Below are 18982 nucleotides of genomic sequence, written 5' to 3' on the forward strand. Positions count from 1 at the left end.
CCTGTGCTCCAAGCCTTGTGCCAAGGTGGGAGGCCACTTTGTGGCGGATGGAGCCACACCCTTACCTTCCACCCCCAAGTCCGCCTAGCCTAGGGGATGGAGAGGCCTGTGGCCTCTCCTCTCATTTCCTACACCTGCAGCCCAGGGGAACTAGCCTGAGCAGAGCTGAAGGAGGACACAGAGAAAGTCACTGTCGGGCAGGGGGCAGGCACAAGACATCTTCTCTCTCCTGCAGGAACGCCTAGAACACACCCTGAGCCTGGAGGGGGCAGCTCCGGGAGAGGGTTGGGCCTGGTAAGAAAAAGCAAGGCTCCAATAGAGCAAAGTTCCAGCCTAGAGTCAACAAAACCCCAGTCCACCCTTGGAGGCTGCCTTATCTCTGCTTTAGGTAGGCAAGGGTCACAACCCCAAATCATGAGTCAGAGGGCACAAGGCCAGGGCCAGGTGGAGTCCCCTGTGGCAGTGGGATCCCCATCAGGGCTACTGGGTTGGGAAGTTCCATGGTTCACACAAATGCCCAATGATTCTTTCTTGGCCCAGAGGTAGATGCCAGGAAGATGGAGGGAGAGGCTTATGGCTACTTTACTCCGCAGCCCCCGCTGGTCCAGGGGGGCTCTGCCCCGTCTCTCCACTGGAGACCACTCTGCCGCATGGAGCAGGGCAGACGAAGGGGGCCAGCCCCTGCCCCAGTGCACCACAGAGCAGCACCCAACCCACCCATGCCTCTCCCTCTTTCTCCTGGTAGCTGGCCTAAGCTAGCATCCCATCAGTTAAAGGGTTAACTCCAAAGGGAGCCTCTTATCTGATAGCTGCTAGGTTAAAAGCTTCTCTGTGCTCCAGCCCAGACACTGGAAACTCCCTGAAAGGCAAAGAGCCCTTGCTTCCCCATAAGGAAAATCTGGGCAGCCAGCCAGTGTCTCAGAACCTCCAGCCCTACCTGCCCACAGCATTTCGGGAACCGAAGAGGCTCACGTAGGCCAGCGCGAGGGAACAGCCTGCTAACTGAAGGGCTTACAGAGGCAAGGGGTTGGAATTGCAGGACGGTCTCTGCGAGGGGCCGGCCAGCGATCTGCGTTAGCACAGGCAGCCTCCTACCGTAGTCCCTGGGGTGGGGCGCTCGGGTTAATCTGTGGGCCTCTGGGCACAAGAGTCCAGACTGGACCCCCACAAACAAAGCTCCTTATAACACTGGGTCTCTTTCGGTGTGGTAGACAGACGCACATTCACCGGGGACTCCGGGCAACCGGGGCAGCCCTGGGATCACTGTCGGAAAGGCAGGGGAATGTTCCCGGGCTTTGGATAAACGAAGTATCCAGGAATGGAAATGAGTCTTGAAAACAGGTTTTTTCCGAAAGCAAATTACGGAAAGCGATCTGTATTAACGGTACCACCACCGAGCTCTGGACACTCGTAGGCAGTGCACTGCTGGGGAGGGTATCTTATCTCTGACCTGCAGCCAGCATGTGGTAGTAAGAGAAAGCAGGGAAGCGCTGGGATGATGTTATCACTGTTTTTTACTTCGCGCAACACACTATACCACCTCCTTCGGCCTGTGACCACCCCCTACCCTTGGTATAAGGCTGTGCTTAACAAATAAATACATACATATTTGCATAAAGCTTGCGTAAAGGCAGTGGAATGACCAACATTAAATCCAGGACAAATTCCCGGGGGGCAGCTGGATGGGACATGGAGACACAGGTCCTACTGGGGAGATCTGAATTGTGGGTGGGGTGGGGGTTCTCCTGTTTGCCTCTCAGACCCACTCCCTGACTGACACTCTGTGCCCGGGGGGCCAACCCCACAGACCACAGCACCTTTGCTCCCTCCCTCGGGTCAGCAGGAGGCAACACCAAGAGCTTGGGGTGGAAGAGGAGAGCGGGGTGGGGCACCATCGCTCCCCTAGCCTTCGGGCCTACCAAGGCCTGCCAGGTTCCACACCACCTCAGTGGGCTGTCTGTCCTCACCCACCCACTCTCTTCATCAAGTCCTTTCAACTAAGCCCTTTGAGTATTTTATCTGTGCCCCACCTCATGGAAACAACCGTGTAACTACTTTACATGCTTTTTAACTGACATGCTATGACACATATTAGTTTTCACGTGTATCAAGTAAACTTAAAAATTATTTTAAAGGTACCTGGGCTTCTGAGCTGGCTGGTGACAGCACCATCGTTGTGGACTCTGCAAGGGGAGATAACAGGCAGTCAAGACATACGTCAGCAGCCCCAGGCCCTGACGAATAGGGACGCCCAGCCGCCTTCCCTCTAGGGAACACACAGTGTGTCCCCCAAAGGCTCCAGTGGAACACGAGAAAACTTAACCAGGTCGTGTTGCCAGTCATTTCGGTGGACACCCAGATGCGGGGCCAGGAGACTGATGCAGCCCCTGCCCACGCCCCACACAGCAGTCACACCCCAAGTGACCACTCAGAGGGGAGCAGCCAACGGGGTCCCCTGGGGAAGCACAGTTGGCACAAGAGTCAAGAGGGAACAAGGAGCAGTTAAGTCTTGTCTACAGGAAAGCTCCCACGGTCCATAATTCACAATCGGAAGCATTGTGCCCCCAAATCACAGCGGAGTCCAATGAGAAACCCAGGCTCAAAGGCAACACAGATTTTGCTCAGAGTTCCCAAGAGCTGAGCTGGGTAAGTCAGCATCCGGCCCCCACCTGCAGATATGCAGATCTGCCGAGACCGTCAGTGTCTCCGTCAGAGAATAAGAGTGCCTGGGTTGAAGGCCAGGTGTTAAATTAGGTACAAGGTATTTTATTATGTTTGTTATTAAACACGGCACTGAATTAACATATTTATAAGTGCCCACTTGTTGTAACCCATATACAACCCAGAAGGTAGGTGGTTTTGTTACCCATTTCACAGATGAGCAAACAGGTCCTGAAAGGTAAGCTCAATTGCCCCAAGACATCACAGCTAGTAGGTGGTGGTGCCAGGTGGGGCCAGGCCAGGGGACCCTAGAATCTGCTCCAGCCGCTCCCCACACCACCCACTGCCCCGGTCTCCCACAAGGCAAGGCTGCATGAGACACAGAAAACCCACCGACTTCTACAAGCTCCCTTGCATTACACATGCGGGTAGACCCTCTGCTGGGGTGAACTTGAGTTGCCTTAGCTTCTTGTTGGCACGAGCTAGGGTATAAAAAACCACAGACCCTGGAATCTCTGCTAAGTGAACCCGCTACCTCTGCAGATATTTTCAAAATGCCATGAAGAGCCAGGGAGACTGCCAAAGACCAAGGGCGTTTGTGTTGGGCTGATGCATTAGAGTAACGGAGAACAGTCCACTCCCAGCATCAGTGGAGAGGAAAGTGAGCAGCAAGCAGTCTCCGGTGGCCCATGTTCGGGGTTCAATCAGAGGGTGCAGCCGTGATTGGATCGAGGCAACGGGAAGAAGAAATCAGGCTCAGAAGAAAGGTGCTCGTGGAACCGGCCAGCATCCTGAGTTATCCTGAGGGCCAAGAAGGGGAGGGGGTCCTGCAGTGTCCTTTACAGACTGAGTGCCGTGCGGTCCGCTGGTCAATGCGAAGCCTTCTGGTTGGAATAATTTTAATGCCTATGTCCCTATGTCCCCTTGTTTGCCAGGGTGGTCACAGAGCATCGTGCAAACTACCTTCTGCTTATTTGAAAAACTGTCTTGGAGGGAAGACAGAGAGACCCAGACAGAAGCAGATGGAGGCAGCTGGGGCAGAAGTGTTCTCACCAGGGCCATCAAGGTCACACTGAGGTGGGGTAGCAACCAGGACACTCAGTCTCCGGGACGCTGCCCCTCCACGGGCGGCCTTCTCTCTCCCTGCAAAGAGCACCCTCACCAAGATGTACTGGGAAAGAGAAGCTGATGTGATGTCTCATGTGTGACGTAACCAATGAGGAGAAACCAAGATGCTAGGAAGTTTCCTTGGAAAGACTCCTGTGTCACAGCAGTACAAGATGAAAGATGATCTGGAGGAGAGAAGTCTGTGAGGACTTTGCAGGCTGGAGCTCCCAGGCAAGTGCTTCCCCTGCCCCGCAGGTCCAGGTCTGCAGGTGGAGTGGGTGGTAGGCGGAGAGCTGACAGCCTTGCCCCTCTGTGCCTGGGTGGGGAGCACAGGGAAGGAGGAGCGTAGTTCGGGTCAGATCCCTAGCTACCTGTGGTCATGACCTTAAGGGTCTTGCTTCTCTGACCTCCTTTCTTCACCCTCGGATGGAGATAATACCTGCCCCTAACCCACAGTGTTACCTCAAAGGACAAGTGAGGGAGCAGATGCAGACCCTTCTTAGAGCCCAGTATCCTGTGAGGGTGTGGACGCTGTGGTCACCATGATGATGGCAATGGAGCCACCAGGACCTCCCGACCAGGCTCAGACCATGGGCATCCTGCCTGTGACTCTCTTTAGGCTTGCGGTCATGACAGAGAATGGCCATGGAGGAGCCAAGGACTCCCCTCTTCAGCCCCCAGGAGACCGCACACATGCACTGGCTCTACTAGGCTCCCCCAGGTTCCTAATTACCAACAACGGATGCAAACCACAAAGGGTGGGGTCCTAGCTTGAGCCCTGGTGGCTCCTGCCTTTCTGCACATCAGGCTGAGTTCTCAAGAACACCCGTGTGGCTCAACAGCAGGGTGGACAGACCGAGGCCCTTGCAGGGCCCCCACTCAGTGCTGGCGGGAAATGGCAACAACCCCAAGGAAGACAACCTGCCATGTCTCTCAAAATGACACCGCTGCTTGCCTTGATTCAGCAGATGTGCCCACGTGGCATGACCCGAGACCACAAACAGCAGTGCCCTTCGTAACAGTGACCTGCTGGACACGCAAATACCCACTGAAGATATGTGGAGACATCCGCACAAGGGGGCACGGGGCAGCCCCTACGTGGGAGGGGGTGTCCTCTGTAATCAGACAGTCGGGGCTCCCCATTAAGGGGCGAGCACAGGCAGCCCCCCTGCACGCCGGCATATGCAGGAAATGGACACAGAGTGGGCAGGCTGGCAGGAGACTCTGTTTCCCTTTACACTTTCTGGATTTGGAACACATGCTGTGGCATCAAGAGATAACCTGCGGGCGGGCGAGCGAGCACGCGGCGTCCTCCCGCCCTCCCACAACCCGGGGCGCACACAGACTCAGAAGTGACACCACCAGGGGCGCCTGGGTGGCACAGCGGTTAAGCGTCTGCCTTCGGCTCAGGGCGTGATCCCGGGGTTATGGGATCGAGTCCCACATCAGGCTCCTCCGCTGGGAGGCTGCTTCTTCCTCTCCCACTCGCCCTGCTTGTGTTCCCTCTCTCGCTGGCTGTCTCTCTCTGTCAAATAAATAAATAAATAAAATCTTAAAAAAAAAAAAAAAAAAAAGAAGTGACACCACCAGCGTGTCTGGCAGCCACTCGCTGGCCTTCCCAAGCCCCCTGCCCGGCTCTTACAGAACGGGGGTCGCCCATCACACCATGACTGTACAGACACCAACGGGGCGCCCCCTGGCTCCAGCCGCAGAACAGGCGACACCGACCTCAGGGCTGTGAGTTCGAGCCCCATGTGGTAGGGTACAGATGACTTAAAAATAAATTCTTAAAAAAAAACACCCCAAAACGAACACCACGTAGCGTGTGGCACCTACTAAACGCTTCAGTAAATGCTGGCTTCGTTGTCAAGAGGCAATTTCAAAACTTAAATTAAGTAATGTCTTAGATGGAGCACCGGTCTCTAGACACGAGCTGGTGGCAAACCCGAGCTAAGAGGAACACGCCTGCTCACACCTGGGAAGTTGTGCGTTTGTTCAGCAAGCACAGAGCGCTGCAGGGCAGGGGCCCCTCGTGCTTCTGGCGCGTTCTTCCTCAGCTCACTTCCGCCTGTCTCCACGGGCTACGGCTGACATCAAGCCCCTTCTCCATCAACACACGTCACGCACAGGGTGTGGCTCCCCCCCCTGCAGCAAGAACGTAGCACCACCATGACTCCCTCAGTTCCAGGGGGGACCCAAGTCCAGGAAATAGGTGTTGGCCAGAGGACTCCCCACACTCCCAGCAATCACGCTGTTGACTTTCTACGTTCTCAGTAAGCCCTGCGAGGGAGAGGTCAGAGTTCCTCTGCTCCTTCGGCGCGTCCACACCCAGCGTCTGCCAGTGTGTCTGGGGACCACCACCCCACTGACGTTCATAGCAGACAGGCGGCAGCCTTGAAAGGGGGCATTAACTTCTGAGGCACCCCTCCCCGCTGGGCTAAGGGTGGCTCCTTGAAGTGCCTGACTACTTTTCGGGGCCCATGTCAAGCAGTCCCCACTGTTGGCCCACAGTGCAGCCGGAGAGGGGGAGGAACTTGCCCAAGGTCACCTGGCTGGGATCCAGTCCACGGCTAGCCTGGCTCTGAAGCCAACACCCAGACCATGAGTCGTCCCCTTCACTGACCATTCCAGTCATGTGAAGATGGAATGAGTCCTGGCCCCGGAGGGGTTTCCAACAGGAAGTGGGCGACCGCTCCTTAGGGTGTGGTGTAGGGAATCCACACACCGTGCCTGACGGTCAGAGTGGGTCCTGGAACCCCCAGCATCAGCATCATTGGGAACTTGTCAGAAGATTCTCAGGACCACCCAGGACCTGGGTAGCATCGGGCTCATGGGGGTGGGGGGACCCAGCAATCCAAGATTCTGTGCTCTACGTGCCCCCAGTGGACTCAAGGGTGAGGAGAGCCCCAGTAAAGCATTACATGCAGCTCTAGGTCCACAGTCGTCACCCTGATGCTGCTGATGGGTGGGGTTGGGAACAGCGTCCCTGCCACCTGTGTGACCAACGGCCCCACCTGCTCCAATCCCCAGGACCCGTGGACATGTTATGTGACATTGCAAGGGTACCTGGGGTAGCAGATGGAAGGGAAGCTGCTACGGCAAAGAGGTTATCCTGGCTTTCCGCCCTCTCCTGCTGTCACAGAACACACATGTGTTGTCTCAGCAGGGAATTTGTGTCACTTGCTCACTGCAGCCGAGAAAACTCTTACACTCCGCTTGTTGTGCCTCGTCTCCTTGGGTGGACCAGACACTGACCACGCGGGGATTCCAGGCAGAGCTGAAGCCGAGGACAGGCGCCCCGGGCTCTGCCCAGGCCGATCTGCGTCGTCACCACGTTGGCGCTTCCAGGCAGGCTCCCTCCTTGACGGGTCCTCACTGGAGGCCGAACTCCCTCTGAGGAGTCGAACAGGATCAGAGCGAAACCCTAACCCTTCCCGCAGCTGATACTCACTGGCATATTCACTGAAACTGCCACATCCCAGGACCAGACCAACCAGGGTCACGATGCTTCCTTTGTGGGAGCACTCGAGTACTTCTGGCCCCCACAGGTCACCCCCTGGTGGCCAATTAAAAAGACAGCAGAGAACCCCTTCTTTGTGAAGACCTCAGTGGTGGGGGCTGGGGTGGGGGTGACCAGGGCCCTGAACGTGGCAGGGCTATATCCTTCATGAGCCAAGCTCAAGGGTACACGGGGACCCTGAGGATACCTTCTCGACAGTTGCAGCCTCTCCGGAAAGCACAGGGCAGAACCTGCAAACAGCCGGGTGGGTATTGGGCCAAAGCGGCCACACAGGCTAAGCTTAACCCGATCATGGGTGACGGCCACCTCCAGCCACCAGCACTCACACGGCTTGTTGGGGGATGCCTGCCTGTGAGATCATCTCTGCTCAGAGGTGAGAGGAAATCAGGAATGCCATCTACAGACACCCGGCCCACACAGTCACACCCACAGAGGCCAGGAACCTCACCGCAACCACTTGCCTCTGCCCCACCCAGGGTCACGGGAGTGTGTGGGTGTTTCCGGGCACAATGCTGCACATCCTGGGGAAACGTGCACGGGAACCCTGGCCGAGCATCCTCTGCGGAGCTCCCGCCTGCGCCTCGCGCTGCGGCCTCGAATTCTGTAAGGCCTCGCGCACCCCATGAATCTGGTGCTGCTTCCTAAGGCAGGTCTGGCTGAGGTGCATACAGGAGGAGACGACACCGAGCGCTCCCCCACGCCAGGTAGGTCCCTAGGCTTAACACGGTCTAGGGGGTAGGTGCTTCTATCCTCCCATTTCACAGAGCAGAGTCACAAGTCACTTCCCAAGGCCAGGCTGAGGGCAGCGGCAGGTCTGGAGCCCAGCCGCGTCCACACTTGCAGCCCTGCCCCCACCCCCACATGGGGTGACTGGATGCTTGCTTTGGGAACCTCAGTTTTCTCATCTGTGCAATGGGGATCCTAACCAGCCCAGCCCTGCCCAGCACATTCCCCCAAGAGCCCAAAAACATCAGCTGCTGTCTCCCCGGACTGTGAAGACCCTTGGTGGCTTGGCTTCATCTCCACACTATGTCTTGACTTGGGGACCTTCACAGGGTGCAACAAAAAGCAAAAAGAGCCCCAGAACGCCAAGGATCCCTGAGTGACAGCAAGGATCGGTAGCACCAGCCACGCTGGGGAGGAGTCAAGCAGCCAGAAGAGGGGCACCCTGGTGGCTCAGTCGTTAAGCATCTGCCTTCTGCTAAGGTGAGCCCCACATCAGGCTCCCTGCTCTGCAAGGCTGCTTCTCCCTCTCCCTGTCTGCTGCTCTCCCTGCTATGCTCTCTATCAAACAAATAAATAAAATATTTTAAAAAAATACAGGCAGGCTAAAAAGACAGTCCCCAGTCACTCAGAAGGGGACTTCCCCATGAGGCCCACCAAGTCCAGCTTGAACAGCTGGAGCCCACAGGACTAGCAGGGCCTCCCAGAGCACCAGGGGCCCAGAGCCATTCCTGATAGCCATGGACCCTACCTCAGCTCTTGGGAGAGGACACGCCAGGCCAGCGCATGTGTGCAGTTTGTGTCTGCATGTGCGTGTCTGTGCACCTGTATGCATCCATGTCCGTGAGCGCGTCTGCGTGTGTCTGTGCACCTGTATGCATCTGTGTCCGTGAGCGCGTGTCTGCGTGTGTCTGTGCACCTGTATGCATCTGTGTCCGTGAGCGTGTGTGTGTCTGCATCTGTGCACCTGCATGCATCCATGTCCGTGAGCGCGTCTGCGTGTCTGTGCACCTGTATGCATCCATGTCCGTGAGCGTGTGTCTGCGTGTCTGTGCACCTGCATGCATCCATGTCCGTGAGCGTGTGTCTGCGTGTCTGTGCACCTGTATGCATCTGTGTCCATGAGCGCGTGTCTGCGTGTGTCTGTGCACCTGTATGCATCTGTGTCCGTGAGCGTGTGTGTGTCTGCATCTGTGCACCTGTATGCATCCATGTCCGTGAGCGCGTGCCTGCGTGTGTCTGTGCACCTGTATGCATCTGTGTCCGTGAGCGTGTGTGTGTCTGCATCTGTGCACCTGTATGCATCCATGTCCGTGAGCGCGTCTGCGTGTCTGTGCACCTGTATGCATCCATGTCCGTGAGCGCGTGCCTGCGTGTGTCTGTGCACCTGTATGCATCCATGTCCGTGAGCGTCTGCGTGTCTGTGCACCTGTATGCATCTGTGTCCGTGAGCGTGTGTGTGTCTGCATCTGTGCACCTGTATGCATCCATGTCCGTGAGCGCGTGTCTGCGTGTGTCTGTGCACCTGTATGCATCCGTGTCCGTGAGCGTGTGTGTGTCTGCATCTGTGCACCTGTATGCATCCAGGTCTGTGAGCTTGTGTCTGTGCACCTGTATGCATCTGTGTCCGTGTCTGTGTGTGTGTTGTGTGTCTGTGCACACACACACTTCCTGGGCCCGGGGCTCTGTCCTGATACTCCCTCACTAGTCCTCATCCTTCCCCAGCCATGTGCTACCATCGTCACAGTCTACCGAGAAGGAATGGGCCACGAGTCCGATAACAAAGCCTGCTCCTGAGTGTTGCTGTTTCTCCAGCTACTGAGCTGAAGTGAAAAAGAATTCTGGGCCCCATGGAGCTCATGACACAGGATACCACCGCCCAATACAGGACAGACTATTCATCATTTCTGTGTTGGAAACTCAGGACTGAAAATGAGTTGAGTTGGGAAGGTCTCGAGTCTGTGCAGCGGTGGGCTGCTTGAAGAGCCTTACCCTGCAGACAGCTAGGTCCCTCACCATGGGGACAGCTGGCCTCTAAACTCCAGGCAGAAGCAGCAGCAGGAAGGGGCCAGAGGGGCAGGCGGGCCCGGTGGGCAGATCACATGAGGCACCCAACCTGGAGTGCAGGGCCTATGAAAAGGTGTAGCATCAAAACTTACAAGAAAAAAGTCAGAAAAATAGGACAGTGTGTAAATTAGCAGAAGCAGGATGGGAAAGGTGGGAGGTGATGAGCTCACCCCCATCTCAGACACACCTTTGTCAAGACTCATGCCCAGCCTTTGCCTGTCCATGGGCTTTCTTGGTGGAGAGCCTGGTGCCTGGAGATATGTTCTATCCGCAGCTGTAGGCCAGAAAGGCATATGGTCTTTCCATTAAGGAGACAGCCAAACACTGCACTGGGGAGCAGTCATTCTCCTGGGGTGAACTGCCCAGGAGGGCATCAAATGGACAAATGCCACGGAAAGCATTCCAGGGTCACTGGGTCACTGACAGAGCTGCGTTTAGGGAATCAGCTTTGCCTCAGGGAACGGCTGGGCACAGGCATTCACTGTGATGGCTGATTGAATTTCTTGACTCGATTAAAAAAAAAAAAGTAACTCTTTCCCCATCAAGAGGTTTTAATAATGACCTCTTAAAAATAACTTCACATATTAACACATTTTCTCCACTTAAAAAGGGGGGGGGCTTCCAGCAGTTACAAAGTCTTCAGACTAAAGGTTAGGACTTCTTCCCCACTTAGCTGGAAGAAGGGAGAGGTACCACACCTTGTATGCTAGGATATTAATCATTCCCCCAAGCGTGGTTTAGTTTTGATTTCTTTAACGTTATTTTAATGCTAGATTTACCAGAACTTTATACTGAAGGCCCACGTGAGGCAATGTTAAATGATCCTGATTTTCCCAACTGCTATTCACAGCAAGACATAAACACATACCCTTCATAAGTTCGCAACTCATTCAAGTCCCAGAGAAACGCTGGGTTAGCCACCGCCGTGGGACTAAAGTTTCAGCTGATTAGTGAAAGCTCAACAGGACTGAAGAGAAAGTTCAGGGCAATCTGTTTTTCTTAATCTTTATTTTTTTTAAGTAGGCTACATGCCCTGCATGGAACCCGAACGAGGAGCTTGAATTTGCGACCATGAGATTAAGACCTGAGCTGAGATCGAGTCACCTCACTGACTGAGCCATCCAGGCGCCCTATTTTTCTTAACTTTAAAGAGGCAGCAAGTCATAACCCTCATCCGCCTTTATGAGACATGTTTATGAACAGAAACCAAAGATCATATTGAATGGAAAATGGAATTGGGCTCCCTCGTGTCCTGGGCTAGTAAGTCCCCTAGAGTGGCCACATGTGAGCTTTAAACCCCAGCCTGGATTTCCAGTCAGGCTGTGGGCATGCAAGCAGGAGGAGGAGGAAGGAGGAGTCCAATCCCTGGGGACTAGAAAGAACCTGGTGACCACCAACATGAAGCATAGCCGTCAAGGTGCATTTTGGAGATTACCAGTAAGAAACACGGCTTGACTCCCCCGCGGTTAGAGAGATGCAGGGGCCCTTAGTTCTAACCAGCCATCACTCTATGCCTCGGTTTTCCCATCTTTAAAATCAAAGGGTCAGACCAGGCAGGCCCCTACAGTCCTGTCCCACTCTGCAGTGCAAGGAGCCAGATCTTGGTTTATATTGTTATCTCCAGGGATGGGGATGGGCACAGGACGGAAAAGAGAGCTTCAGGAGAAAGGCCCTTTGTGAATATACACCATGTAGGCCCCCCAGGGGGAATACTCTCAGCCCCACCTGTGAAGACCATACACACAGCAATCAAGAGTATGAGGCTGAATCCAAGTACTTTCTGTGTGACTCTGGGCAAGCCTGGGCCTCAGCTTAACCGAGTATAAAATGGGAATAATACCATTTGAATACCAATTCTTATTATTTTCACCTGTCAAATACGTTGGTGCTTTTTGCATGAAATACAGAAATGTGCAAATGTTTCGTAACAGAGTTACAGACAGAGCTAGGAGTTGGTCTCAGGCGTGAGAAGGACCCCGTGGAGAAATACAGTGATGGTCCCTGGGCGGGTTCAGCAGACCCCCCTGTCACCACAGCAGCGATGGCTTCCGTGCAGCTCTGTCCTGCTCCTTCCCTGTCCTCCATGAAGCTGGCCCATGAAGACCTCTGCAAACCCAAAGCTCTCACGGCTGGAGAAGGCCCAGCTCTCGGCCAGCACACATAGGGGCTTTGTGCTTCCCCGTAGGGTATCATATCAGCTTTTGGGTTAATACTGCCAAATGCCCCAGACTAGTACTCCAGTTCTCCAGGAAAGAAAATCACCTAAACTCACTATTTTGAGTAGACTTCAGTATCTTTCAAAGGATTAATTATTTGTTCTTGTTCATGATTGGAAAACCAAGCAGGCTGTCCCCCAAATTTTACACATTCTCCTTACTATTAAACGCAGGCAACTGGTGAATTTGCGGAATTCCAAGGGAGACACAGCTCCCTCCTCTCACCCTCATTCCCACGGAAAAAAGCTTCAAGAGGACACTTGTTCCTTTCCCTCCTAAGGCATCTGCACTTACCAATAGGACAAGCATTCCACACCATGAATCACAAAAGACTGAGGGCTACACACCCGCCCAAAGTGGAAGCAACTAGCCCCAGGTGCGGAGAACTGGGGATAGGAGAGGCAGAATTGGGTCTACTGAAGGCACTCAGCCATCAAAAACCAAAATCGTTCTCTCCTGAGGAAAACATGCCCAACTGCAGGCAGCCAACTGACAGCAGCCTGCCCAGACGTTGAGAGGTGGATGGTCAGGGAAGGGTTCCGGGAAAGGGAGGGGGTGTCCTAGGGCGGGTGAGAAAGAGCCAGGGTGTGGAAGGGTTGCCGGTTTCAGGAAGGGAGGAGGGTGCAGAATGGGGACGCCAGGTCCAGCAAGGAAGGGAGGGTGCGGAAAGGGGGCTCCGGGTCCGGCGGAGGGAGGCTGCCGAAGCAGAGGACCGGGAAGGAGAGGAGGGAGGGGAGGGGGGGGAAGGAGAAGAGGGAGAGGACCGAAAGGAGGGAGGGGAGGGAGAGGAGGGAGAGGACCGAGAGGAGGGAGGGGAGGGAGAGGACGAAGAGAGGGTCGCAGCCATCCCCCTCCCCCACCCGGCGCCGCCCGCGCCCCCGGCCACACCCCCGCGCGCCCGCCGGCCCTCACCCGCGGCGCCCGGCTCCCGCCGCGCGCTGACCGAGCCGTCCCGGCGCAGGAGGATGTCCGCTGTGTCCCGGATGCGCCGCCCGGCGCCCGGCGCGCCCCGCAGCCCGCGGCAGCCCTGGAAGCACACGGCCCACGCCTGCTCCTCGTTGATGGGCTGCTCGTACGCCTTCAGCACCTCCTCCAGGGACAGCTCCCACGGCTCGGGCCGCCCCGCGCCCCCGGCCCGCTGCCCCGCGGCCGCGTCGCCGCTGGAGCTGCCGGCCCGGGCCATGGCCGCCCCATTATCGCCTCCTGCGCGCCCGGCCGGTTTCCATAACAGCCGCGCCTGGGCGGCCGACGCACCCGCCGAGCGCGGGGGGCGGGTCCCGCGCCGCCGGCCGCTGCTTTGTCATCCTCGGGCGGCCCCGCCCCGCAGAGCGGCGGCAGGTGAGGGCGGGGCCGGCGATGGAGGGAAGGACCGAGGGACCGAGGGAGCCGGGGGCGCAGAGCTGGGTGGTGAGGGAAGCTGGGAGGGCGCGGGGCGGGCCAGGGGCCAGGGCCGGGCGGAGTGGGAGAGGTGCGGGTTAGTGGGGAGAAGGAGGCGGGGTGGGGGGCGCGAGGCGGGAGAGGAAGGGTGGGGAGCGCGGAGCCGGGGCCGAAGGGAGGCGCGCTCCCGAGGCTCTCCTACGCATGTGTAAACCGGCGTCCAGCCGGAAGCACTGCAGCGATTGCAGGGCCTTGGGCACGTTTGACGCTGAAATGCGGGAGGGAGTCAAGAGGCCTGTGAACCCACCGCCCCCCCCCCCACACGTCTGACTTTGGTTCGGAGGAGCAGATAGCTGCAGTGGCCTCTGTGGGAGGCCGGCTGGCAAGGTGACCTCAAGAGGCCACTTACTATAGGGTAACGTGAGCCAGGGAAACCCTGAGCTCTGAATGCTTGATAAAGGACCCTGTCCAGCAGGAGACCTATGTCTGAATTAAATGCTCGAGCGTCTCCTGGAAAAACAAGTAGTGGCGTAATTCACCTGTGTTCATACCACAGTCCCCTTTGAACGTCTGTGCTTTCATTCCAGGCCAGCTCACTCACGGGAGGGGTGGCACCTAGGCACACGGGTAACTATTCTGGCGAAAATCCCAAGACCTTTTGAGCCATAGTTGTATCAGGTGAGGGTAACAGGGCCAGAATGCAACTGGAAAATAAATGTCAGTGAGGCAGTTGGTCCCCAGCCTGGATCCCTGGGGAAGGGGGGAGGCTCCACAGCGGGAGATTCCGTGACGATCTTAGGACGTTCCCTGGCGATTCTCAACAGCAGAGTATAGAGACCCCAACAAGGTGCCAGTTTCGCCTTGGGGAGGGAGGATGAAGACTGCGTGTAGGCTGTCACCTGGGGCCCTAGTGCCAGATCTTCCTATCTGGATTTTTAATCTTCAAACAGGAGTTTGATAAAGATGAATTGTGCCCAAAGTCTTTACATTCAATAGCTGGGCAACTTCCAGTTCTCCAAGCTTATACAGACAAAATAACAGCGTTTGGTGCTTTGTGGAAGGAAAATGGAGACTGGGGGTGGGGGAGATATGCTATCTCCTGAATACATTGTGCAAAGAGCCTAACACTCAGGTTAATCTTCCTGTCAGGTCTTTACTCTTTACCCCCCACCCCATGGTTATCAATTGAGGTTAAGTGAGAAATTTCAAGGTCTGCCTTAGGACAGCAGGAGCAAGAAACCTGGGCAGAGACCTATTTATGGAGAAGCAATACCATCTACACAGTGGTTTAGGGAAGTCCCTGACTCAGTCACACAATGCCCGGTGTATGTGATCTGGGAACTGTCCTCCCCCAGCAGTGAGGTAGGTTGTTCCTGATGGACCCACACAAGGGATAGTTCCTGCTTTCAGATTCCAGGAGAATAAAGACTTCCATTCACCACACCTCTGGTCACGTAGGTCTCATCACCAACTCTTCAGAAACTAGGGTCATTGCTCCCACTGTAGACTGGTGCGCCCCTCCCCTCCTGGGTGGCAGGAACATCCAGGGAAGGGGCACCCTTCCTTGCAGTGAGCCCACAGAGCAAAGCGGATCATCACCATACCTGGAAGCCGGCTAGGTTGTAGCAAGAAGTTTGAACCTTCCCTATTCTGAAGGACCTCAGATTTCCCTTATTGACTACATAGTTTTAGGATCTCATTTGATGAGGGGGCCTATGGAGTGATGCCTCACACCTGGCTGACCAGTGCCCTTGAGTTCACCTGTGTAAGAGTACCGTCCCCTTTCTGATCTGGCCTTGATCATTTGTTCAGGAATCCCTGTGCACCTTCCAAGAGGTCAGCCAGCAAGATTCAGAACACAGAGGTTTTACTGAAAATTATAAAAGTTAGGTTCTACTTATTTCATTTTTGTTCCTTTTTCTTTTCTTTTTTTTGTTCTTAAATAACTTATTTTTAAGTTATAAGATTTACAATGCTTTGATTATGCAAATAGCATAATGGAAGTTAAACCAAATCGATACACCAAAAGAGTACTTACCTCTTGACGTCTGAAGCTTTCTTCCCTTAGCCATGACCAAAATAAGGAAGCAAAACCATCAGTCAGCTCTCTAGATGTTCATAGAAACTGTATCTTTGATCCTCCTAGGTCATTTACCCACCCATCCTCGCAGAAAGTGCCGGAAGAGACTTAGAAATGGGTCTATGGTGAGGAAGAAGCCAACCTGGTAGACCAGGAGCCTAAGAGCTACTTTTGAGCCAAGAATCAAATGAGGCATAAATCTACTAGAAGAGAAACCTGATCAAGTTTTCCCAGGGCTCTAGGCTCTAGCAACTAGGTGCAGCTGGCTTCTGAGCTGGTTGGTGGGAAGTCTAGGTCCAGCGTCAAGTTGCACCAGTTAGTCACGAGTGGAAGTCAAGATAACCACTTCCTCCCTGTGGAAGAGAACCCAGCTCAGCCGGTACTTTTGATTAAAAAGTCAAGTGAGTATTTTAAGTCCACCTGAGGGCTCCTGAGTTCCTTAGGAGCTCATGAGGGTAAACGGGTAGTCATCTGGGCTACACACATCAAGGGAAAGAGCACATACCTGCTTTTTATCGTGAGCAGGGCAGCACTGGGCTAAGATGGGAACTGGGGTTTATTTGAGTTGAAAGTGCCATCAGAGTTCAAACATTTGGCTATTTGTCCACAGAACATCAGAATCAAAGAAATGTTTGTCCTTCCATAACTGAAACTTGCCACTTGGATCTTACACATAAAGCCACATATTTCCAGCAATTAAAAAGTTTCAACTGAGAAGCACAGTAGAAATGATTGGGGTCAATCATTAACTGGGAAAGGTTTGGATGAAGGTCATTTCTATAGTTATGGGATCATCTGTAGCCTACTCCTAAAAACACATTCTTTATACTTCATTTCCAGTAGATTTGGAATCCTGGGGACATTGTCGGTCACTGTAGGCTGCTGTGCTTGGGGACAGGAGAGAAATATTGTGTATATTGACTAACCACCAGTGCTTGGAATTGGAGAATTACTTGATCAATTTATCACATTAGCAAAGATGCTCCCTAAAAATTTATCTCATGGTGTAGGCTCTTTGTTCACACATATTTGGTGAGCACTGGACAGTGATGCCTTCTGCCTGGGAAGGATCAGTGGGAAACCCACCCAAGTCCCTCCCCAACACTTCTTAGTGGGAACGGCACACAAGGAAACACAGTCTCTGTAGATAAGAGCTACAAGTGCTTGATGTGAGCCAGGAGCCCCACTGGTTATGCTTTTCCCTTGGTCTGTGTTGGATGCTCTGAGGAGGCCACATGTAGATCGTGCCCTACTGTGGCAAATGCAGTCAGAGGGGTGGGGTCATACCTGCAGTTGGCCATAGATTAAAAAGCTCTAGGAATTATACCTCTGAGCATCTTTGCAGACTCAGAAGGTAGAGGGTCCTAATTTTAGCTCCTGGCGGTCAAAAACATGAGTTAGGGCTGGACTCACAGGTGCGCCGTGGACTACAGTTACATTATTCCAGGAGAGCTGTAAAGGGCTCCTTGGGCCAGGATGACATCATAAGAGTGCTCTGAGTGTTTTGAGACAAAGTTCAGAGCAAGTCAGGTACATGGGCAATTGGGTTTAAGAACAAAGATAGTTTGAGATCAGAGGCCCACTTACTCCCCCAGGCACAAGCGGAAGCACTTCACTTGTGCTGATGGAATGCCGAGGTTTCTCTGCCCCTGCCTTACTCATTCCACTTCAGATTAAAAAGCAGGTCAGCTTCTCTCAAGGGACCCATGCACACAGTGAGGCAGTGAGCAACCAGGCCCCCGTTGCCGTGATTCAGAGGCCCCTGAATGCCCCCTTTGTCATGCTCCTTGCAGCCAGTCAGGGCTCAGGGGTCTGGGAGGAAAAGCTGAAACTCAAGAGGCCACGGTTTTGTACGTTAGGTTTATTTTGGGATAATGATAAAGGCCACGAATCCCAAGGGATGCCAGATAGAGCCAGGCTGTGCTTGATCTCTGAAAGAGAGTACAGGACAGCTCCAGGGAAGGGCCCTGGGACTGGGCATTCCTTCAAGACACAGAGGCCAAGTATAACTGAGCCTGAACAGAGGGAGAGAGCAAGAGGGGGAAATCCAGAGCGCAGGACGAGGCACCAAAGTTCCAGAGCTCAGCCAAGATAACAAGAGGGAACACTAGAAGGTTACGGAAAGTGGGGGGACAGCAGACAGGACTGTTCTGTGTGGCACGGGACAGGGAGAGGAGATCAGGAGTAGAGGACATACTTGAGGACACTGTTTGCTTCCCACTGAAGACATTTGAGGTTGTTTACAAAGTTTGAATTGATAAATAGTTGAACAGGTATTGCAAGGTGGTTAAAAATGAGTCCAGGACTGTGCAAATGTATCACTCACACGCCAGCTGCTGCATGACCCTCTCTTCCTCACATCCTGCAGTAAAGGACGTTTTATATCCCAGCTGACAGCTAATCTCGATGTTGGGATGAGCCTCAAAGGCCTGCATGGAGCCTGACCTTTGTAAAACTATAGAAATAACTGTGCAAATCGGTGTCCGCTAATTTGACTGCTTTGATGTTCAAAGGTATGAAAAGGCTTAAATTGAGAAATCTTCCTCTGCACTCTGGCCCCAGAGACGGTCACTGTGACTGATCTTGTACTGGTCCTTCCAGAAAAGCTGGAACCCTTTTACAAACATACACGGCTCCTTTTTACACAGAGGGAGGCTTGTCGGACACGCTGTCCTGTGTTCTGGGTTTTCAGTCCCCAGTGTGAGGGAATGGTTTCTATCAGTGTGTGAGGAGTTTTTGCACCCCTCTGTACAACTGCGTACCCCTTTGTGGGGCACCGTGACCTCCCCACTTGGTGGGCATGGAGGCAGTTTCCAGTCTTGACTGAATAACCTCATACGTAGCATAGGCTCCGTGATGGCGGGGATCTCGTTGGGTTAACTGCTGCTGTCCCAAGGACCTCGGACACTGTGCGAGTACGGTTGACACGTATGCTTTTATGTGTTCAGTATAAATTCTAGGAAACAGACTCGCTGGGCTGAAGGATGTATACACTTAGTATTTTGGTAAGTATTACTAAAGCGACCCTCACAGGGACTGGTAATGTTTCCCACTGGTAATGTTGAAGGGTGTCTATTTTCCTAAGCTTACAGCATATGATTAAACTTTGGAATCTTTGATGGGTGGAGTGGCTTAACTTCCATTTCTCTCCTTAGGGTAAAATTGAACCACAGATTCGTTAAAAAAAAATTCAATTGAACAAGTGTTTATGGGTCCATTTCTATGTGCTAG

The 18982-nt window shown here is 54.0% G+C and overlaps 1 protein-coding gene across 1 annotated transcript in view; it reads right to left on the reverse strand.

Annotated features, from left to right (window-relative positions):
- The window catches only part of SPIRE2 (spire type actin nucleation factor 2), a 34255-nt gene extending 20732 nt beyond the window's left edge, over positions 1 to 13523 (reverse strand). The window contains exons 1-2 of the mRNA XM_026494542.3: positions 13207 to 13523; positions 2140 to 2183 (exon numbers count right to left, since the gene is read on the reverse strand). Of these exons, the coding sequence (XP_026350327.1) occupies positions 2140 to 2183; positions 13207 to 13477 (315 nt within the window). The 5' untranslated portion in view covers positions 13478 to 13523. The remainder of the gene's footprint in view (positions 1 to 2139; positions 2184 to 13206) is intronic.
- Positions 13524 to 18982: the final 5459 nt, after the last annotated feature.

The sequence above is a fragment of the Ursus arctos genome, unplaced genomic scaffold (assembly GCF_023065955.2).
Source record: "Ursus arctos isolate Adak ecotype North America unplaced genomic scaffold, UrsArc2.0 scaffold_19, whole genome shotgun sequence".
In the NCBI taxonomy this organism is placed as follows: Eukaryota; Metazoa; Chordata; class Mammalia; order Carnivora; family Ursidae; genus Ursus; species Ursus arctos.